Source organism: Echinops telfairi, unplaced genomic scaffold, assembly GCF_000313985.2.
Source record: "Echinops telfairi isolate 266 unplaced genomic scaffold, ASM31398v2 ScPeMD7_655;HRSCAF=1070, whole genome shotgun sequence".
In the NCBI taxonomy this organism is placed as follows: domain Eukaryota; kingdom Metazoa; phylum Chordata; class Mammalia; order Afrosoricida; family Tenrecidae; genus Echinops; species Echinops telfairi.
Window position 1 is genome coordinate 28384510 of NW_022104553.1, and position 7460 is coordinate 28391969.

The 7460-nt window shown below is 44.3% G+C and overlaps 1 protein-coding gene across 1 annotated transcript in view; it reads right to left on the reverse strand.

Moving 5' to 3' along the window:
- Nucleotides 1-1676: 1676 nt before the first annotated feature.
- Nucleotides 1677-7460, reverse strand: part of TEX101 (testis expressed 101) — a 6985-nt gene continuing 1201 nt past the window's right edge. The window contains exons 2-6 of the mRNA XM_004710532.2: nucleotides 6951-7052; nucleotides 6653-6796; nucleotides 4061-4243; nucleotides 2135-2263; nucleotides 1677-2011 (exon numbers count right to left, since the gene is read on the reverse strand). Coding sequence (XP_004710589.1) covers nucleotides 1767-2011; nucleotides 2135-2263; nucleotides 4061-4243; nucleotides 6653-6796; nucleotides 6951-7014 — 765 coding nt within the window. The 5' untranslated portion in view covers nucleotides 7015-7052 and the 3' untranslated portion in view covers nucleotides 1677-1766. The remainder of the gene's footprint in view (nucleotides 2012-2134; nucleotides 2264-4060; nucleotides 4244-6652; nucleotides 6797-6950; nucleotides 7053-7460) is intronic.

Sequence of the window (7460 nt, forward strand, 5' to 3'; positions counted from 1 at the left end):
TTAGAGTTGTCTCATTGAGTTTGAAACTGTAAATGTTTATGGGAGCAGAAATTCTCATCGTTAGATTTTAAATATGCCTGAGCAATAGATGAGCATGAGAATTGTCCTTATCCCCAGAACCTCCAAATCAAACCCAACTCACCATCACTGAGTCTATACCAACTCATAATGACCTATAGGGCAGGGTAGAACCGTCCATTATGGGTTTCTGACACTGTTAATCTTTACGAGAGCAGCAAGCCTCATCTTTATCCTTCAGTGTGTCTGGTGGGTTCAAAGTGCTGCTCACCTTGTCGTTAGCAGTTCAATTCATAACCCACTATATATATACTACCAGGACTCCTTAGCCTCCAGGCAATCTAGGCATCCAATTCATCGTACATGGCTAAGGTCTGGCTCCCTCCTAAGGTCTTAAGAAGGGAAGTACATAATGTAAAGTGGGCCAGGGAGATGGGGCTCATTATCATTAGAGTTTCGACTCTGATTTTTCTCATTCTGCCACGCCTCAAGGGAAATATTAGAAGCTCCAAACAGCTGACTTCAACCTTAAGATCAGGCCATACTGGAGATCCCCTTGCAGAGGGCTCTGGGGAGGAGATGAGCCAGTCAGGGTGAAATGTAACAACGATGAAAAATACAACTTTCCTCTAGTTCCTAAATGTTTCCTCCCTGCTCCCACTATCATGACACGAATTCTACCTTGCAAGTCTGGCTAGACCAGAGGATGTACACTGGTACAGATAGGAACTGGAAATACAGGGAATCCAGGGCGGATGATCCCTACAGGACCAGTGGAGTGAGTGGCGATACTGGGAGGGTAGAGGGAGAGTGGGTTGGAAAAACGGAATCGATTACAAGGAACTATGTGTGACCTCCTCCCTGGGGGACGGACAACTGAAAAGTGGGTAAAGGGAGATATGACAAAATAACAATTTATAAACTCTCAAGGGCTCATGAGGGAGGGGGAGCAGGGAGGGAGGGGAAAAATGAGGACCTAATGCCGGGGGTTTAAGTGGAGAGAAAATGTTTTGAGAATGATGTACAAATGCGCTTTACACAATTGATGTGTGTATGGATTGCGATAACAGTTGTATGAGGCCCTAATAAAATGTTTTAAAAAAAAGTATCAGGCCAGGAGTGCTCCAGAGGAGGCTACCACTAGTCCTTGTCCAGCCAGGAAGAGAAGTTAGCACTTTGAACAAAGTGAAAGAAAGACCAGGCTTTAGGCAGTGGTTCTGAACCTAATGCCCCAGTGACCCTTTCATACAGTTCCTCATGCTGTGGTGAATCCCCAACCATAAAATTATTTTTGTTGTTACTTCATACCTGTAATTTTGCTAGTTATGAATTGGGTGATTCCCGTGAAAGGGTCTTTCAGCTCCCCACAGGGGTCATGACCCACAGGTTGAGAACCGCTGCTTTAGGGCAAAAGACTTCAGTTCTGGTCTTGGCTCTGCCCATAACCACATGATTGTGAGACGCTCACTAATGTTTTCAAGAGTTTAGTTTATCTTTCTCGAAAATGTGTGCATTGGAGAAATTATTCAAGGATCCTCTCCGGATTAAAACTCAACTTCTAGTCTCAGGGCATTCAATGTAGATTGCACACACAAATCACAGTAGAAAGTTTATTAAAAATGTCAAATATGCCCCCACAGGTTCTCTCTTTGTCATCACAGGTCTGCCTGCTCAACTCACTGGCAGATAGCAGTCAGGAGACGCTCAATCAAACAGGTGCCCTGAGACGCAGGGCCAGAAGCGCCTTCTCAGGAACCGTGGACCAGAGGCTGCAGCAGCAGCAGCAGCAGCAGCGGTGGCAGCAGGCACTCTAAGCCCCAGGCTGGAACAAGCAGCCAGGTGGCCCCATTTTCAGCCTTTCGGAGTTGAACAACAGTCTGCTGTGGACACACTTCCTTCACCTCCAAGACTCCAACGCCAAATAGCCTAGACATCAGCCTGCAACCATTCACGCCTATACAGCCCTGGACCTCCACAGTGGAATTCATGCCTCCTGTGGAACAAGGAAGGGTGGGGAGACAGATGGATGTTTCATGAAATCACAGAGGAATCCAGTCTGGCATCCCGAGTATGAGAGCCTCCTAGGGCCCACACAGGTGGCTGGGGTTCACTTTACCTCCAGTGATCTTCAGTTTTCCTTGATAACATCGGCTAGTGCCACTGGGACAGGGGAGAGAAGGTGCCTTTGAACAGTTTCCCAAAGCCACACAAGTCGGGCAATAGAGGGTTGACGGTCTAGTGGGAACTGGAGGGAGAACAAGAGGGTTAGTGACACGGGTTTCCTGCCTCTTGAGATCTTTCTCCTTGCTGCCTTCTCTTCCCTAGGTCCTTCCTCCAGATGCTACTCTAATCAAGGTCCATGACAGCAACACCTGTGCTCTTTTTCAATCTTCTTTGCTGAAAAAGCCCCGCTGCTGAAAGTGAAGAGGAATTGAAGCACTTGCTGATGAAGCTCAAGGATTGTAGCCTTCAGCATGGATTACAACTCAATGTAAAGAAGACCAAAATCCTCCTAACTAGACCAATAGGTAACATCGTGATAAATGGAAAGAAGGTTGAAGTAGTCAAGGGTATTGTCTTACACGGATCCACAATCAATGCTCATGGAAGCAGCAGTCAAGAGATCAAAAGATGTATTGCCTCAGGTACATCTGCTGCACAAGACTTCTTTAGAGTAGTGAAGATCAAGGATGTTACTTTGAGGGCTTAGGGGTGCCTGACCTAAGTCATGGTATTCTGCATTGCCTCATCTGCATATGAAAGTTGGACACTGAAGAAAAAAGGACTGACGCATCTGAATTGCCCGTGCTGGAGAAGAATGTTGAAAGTACCATGGATTGCTCCAAGGACAAGCCAATCTTTATGGGAAGAAGTAGGGCCAGAGTGCGCTTTAGAGGCAAGGATGGCAAGACTTTGTCTTACATACTTTGGAAATGTTATCAGGAAAGACCAGTCCCTGGAGAAAGACATCATGTTGGGTAGAGTGGAAGGGCAGCATAAAAGAGGAAAGCCCTCAATGAGATGGACTGACACAGTGGTTGCATCACTGGGCTCAGGCAGAGTAACCGTTGTGAGGATGGTGCAGGGCTGTGCAGTGTTTTATTCTGTTGTGCATAGTTGCTATGGGCCAGGGTTGACTCGATGGTACCTAATAACAAAAACAAACAAAAGAACCCCACACAACATGGCTTCCAAACTCTGTGCTTAGGCGAGCAGAGAGATGTAAAGACACACTTTCTACCATCTAGGATCCCTGTCTAGAGAGACATGTAAATAGTTACAATACAATTCAATAAGTACTGTGTTTGAAGTACGAAGGCAGAGCAAGAGAGGCATAACTCAGTGTACCTGGAATAATTTGATAAGTATTTCCAAAGAGCTGATACTTGAATTGAGAAGGATGGAAAGTAGGAGGTAGCTAAATGAAAATGGAGGGAGGGATAAACGTAACAAGGCTAAGGCCAGGCAATGTGAACAAGCTCGGTAAAGTTTGGGACTGATGAGAAGCTGCAGGGTTGATATTCAGTTGGCAGGTCCGGGTATGGATGACCTGGATTTTGTGGGCAGCCTCTATTATGATTGACCAATACCATCTCCACTGTATTTTCAGTACCAACCCCAAGTCGAACACAATGAATTTAAGAGCAGGAAGAATGATAAATTAAGCAAAAAGGTAGCAAGGGCTAGCTGGAGAGTTGGGTTAGTGTCACCCAGAAATGGGGAACCAACAATTGTTTAGATTAACATTGGCAGCACCCTGCCCAGAAACCTACACTGGCATCTCATTGTCTACTAAATACAAAACTCGGCTTATACACTGTCACTGATATCTCTTTGCTTGGAACAGTGTTTAGACTCTAATTGTTTTGGTAACAATACAGCAAAAATAAGCAACTGGACTGTGAGGTTCTTTTGTATATCACCCACTGGGGCTTAAGCCCCCCCTCCCCCAAGGAAAAAGAAAACAAAGACAAAAGATATACAATCTTTTTAACTGTTTATGGAATTTCTCTTCACATCCATCTCTCTCTTCCCCATATACCTGTTTGCCCTTTTAGCATCCAAGATGGGTATATGCCCCTTTTGTCGTTGCAATAGGACTCTTCACAATAGTTAGTGAAGGAGACTGCCAGCAAGCCCGGGCTTGGGGTGTGTTGGATAAAGGTTGTCTGTGCCATTGTTCCAGAGATGCAGCCCTTGGTAGCGATAATGGCAGACTTAGGCCCTGTTATGAGACAGAAGGAAAAGACAGTGGATGGTGAGTTTGAAGGCTGAGCAGGGCTGGAATAAGTCATGTAAGAGCCCTAGACATTGATCATCTGTGGTGCTCCCTTTTCTGTTTACTCACACATTTGAATTAAATATATATGAATTGAATATATATATATGTTTACCTTATATACATGGGACACCCTATTCACTTATTGACTATTTTATTATCCAACATGTTTGCATTTATGACAACAGAAAAAAGAACAGATTATTTTTTGCATTAAAGAGGGACTGGGTAGAAGGGGGAAGAGGGGGAGAAGGAGGAGAGTAAGGTTCATGAGAGGGAAAAAGGCCATGGTGGTTGGTGTTATCTGGGTCAGGTAGAGAAGATGTGCCAGGCCTGTGGCCAGTGTGGGATGGTCAGGCCACAAGAGTAGGATTGAGGGGCACAAAGAGGCATTTCTGTCACCTCCACACCCTTTACTGGGCCCAATAGGCCAGGCATCATCTTCCTGCCACTTGTCAGTTTGGGTGAGGCCTGGCGCATGGCCAGGGGTTGGTGGGTCTCGATGTTGAGAAATATGCATTGTATTTCTACTAGGCAATTATACCTGCCTACATGAGTACACTTGTCTTTTCTGAAACTCTTCTCAGTGAGAATAAAATTCTTGCACTTCTCCATAAAGGTCTTTACCTAGTTATTGAAATAAGCCTGTGCTTATTTCTTAGAAAGAAGCCCTGGTGGTGTAAGGAGCAATGCATTGAGGGGCCTAGCCACAAGGTCAGTGGTTCAAATCTCCCAGTCGTTCTGAGGGAGAGAGATGAGGCTGTCTGTTCCTGGAAAGATTTAAAGTTTTGGAAGCCCAAAGGAGCAGTTCTACTCTATCTTATAGGATCACTAAGAGTTTTGAGTTAATTTTTTGGATGCTTTCATGCATTCTATATCAGGTATAGCCACAGTTTAAGAAAGAAAAACCATGTGAAAGAACTTCAAATGCTTTCACGCTTCTTTTCATGCCAAATTCATGTGTTAGCAATGATCTAATATGAGATTCTATAAATTCATCTCTGACTCTGTGGTAGTTACATAATCTGGTGTTACTTTGGGACTTGAGAGGATTAAGAGTGAAGGGGTGGAATCTAGTCTGTCAATTGGGTCATAGTCAATGAGGCCTCTGTGTGGGCATGGCCTTTTCCTGAGGCTTCTGGGAATTCCTGAATTTCCTCCTTGGAGGTGGGAGACACTGTTTTTCTCTGCTCACTCCCTTGGAGACTCTCTACTGACAAGACACATGGCACTATGCTGACAGACTCCATGCCCTGGGAATTGGAGGAGCCACATGGAGACCCCTGCCTTTTCTGAGATGCTTCTACTGCCACTGGATCCACAAGACTTTGCACCCACTGGCCTGTGATCTTCCTGCATTTGGCATCATTTCATGTGTTCTGTGAGTCTGAAGAGGACTTTATAGATCAGTAAGGCACATATGGGCTAATATTGGATTTACGCACTTGATCTGGTCTGGGCTGGGATGTTTTCTCAATATTCAATTGCTCTTGTATATAAACCTCTTTCTTATACACATATGAGTGTCTATGAATTTGTTTATCTAGTCTACCCTGACACAAACTCCCAATAATACTTCCAGAACACTTCTATAATTTACTTGTGTCTTTCTAAAGCTTCTGCAAAGGTGAACTGAAGCTGGTATCAATTTCATTTATTTAGTGCTTTTGGCTTTCTTGTCTTTAAAAAAATTATTGGGCTATAATCAACACAGATTTCTCATCTTTATTCCACATTCTTCATAGTAAAATTCTAAGTGACAAAACAAAGAACATACTTATTCCATTTTACCCACTGCCGTCAAGTCAATTCCGACTCACAGCATCACACTCTATACAACATGAGAACTCCCTTCTCATCAATTTCATTCAGTGTTTTGTTAGGGTTCTTCCACCGTGGTGCTCATTGTTCCCGTGTCTTGTCTGCTTCACATCTAGGGGGGCAGGGCGTGCGTCTCTTGCTTTGGACAACTGGTGCCCATTTTGCTGAAGCCATAAGCACCTCTTGACCTTGTTTATTGAGTAATCTGTCCCTGAGTGTGGGCTGATGAAGACGGAAAACACACTCCAGATGCATATAATCAAGGAGCCCTGGTGGCAAAGTGGTTACATGTTGGGCTGCTAACTTTAAGGTCAGAGGTTCAAAACCATCAGCTTCTCCAGGAGAGAAAGACAAGGCATTCTACTCCTATAAAGAGTTACAGTCTTGGGAACCCAAGGGGGCAGCTAAACCCTGTCCTATGGTGGTTGTTATGGGTCCAAATGGACTCAATGGCAGTGAACTTGGTGTGCATTTTTTTAAATGTACATAACCACCCTCCAGGGCTCCCAATTCAATGGCCCATTCTCACTTTACCTGCTGTAATAACCAGAAGGGTTTCTTGACAAAATTCTCCATCGTCACAAGTCTCAACTTGCTCTGTGGTCCAGTTAAATGTATTAACTGGGTCTTCTTCTATATCCATGTAAATACCCTTGTGACAATCCAAACGAGTGGCCACTTTGGAGAAAACAAGATAAAGATAAGAACTTGCTCTGCTCTGTGGGACGAAAGTCACTTCCTTTTCACCATATCCCACTCCCATCCCCCTTAGCCCCTGGCCCTTGGCCTGTGACCCTGTTGCTTCCTCATGGCCCCATCTTTCCATACATACAGTTCAGGGAGGAGGCTCCTAGAAGGAAGAGGAACAGCAAAGTGTGGTCTTGACAGGCTCCCATGGCCTCTTTTAGAGAGGTTGGGAGAAGTTGATTAGGATCTGTGGTTTAATGGAGAAGAGAAAAACGTTTAAACTGAAAGAACCATACTAAATCTTTGTCTGGCAAGGCCTAACTTTTTTTCTGCTAAAATCTTTTTACTGGGAGCTAATACAGATATCATTCCATAGTCCAATCACATCAAGCAGTATTGTATAATTGCTACCACAACCAGTTTCAGAACATTCTCGTTCTTCTTAACTCCTTGATATTATCTCCCCTTTATCCCCCACCATCACCCACTTTAGGTCCTCCCCAGGTACCCTTATTCTACTTGCTTTCCCTATAGGTTCATCAATCCTGGGTTTCACATACCGAAAACCAGAAAAACATGTAACAAAAGTTCCAGAGCATACCCTCAATGACAGGATACTTCAGAGTTAAACCGCAATAGGCAGAGAAAAAGAAAA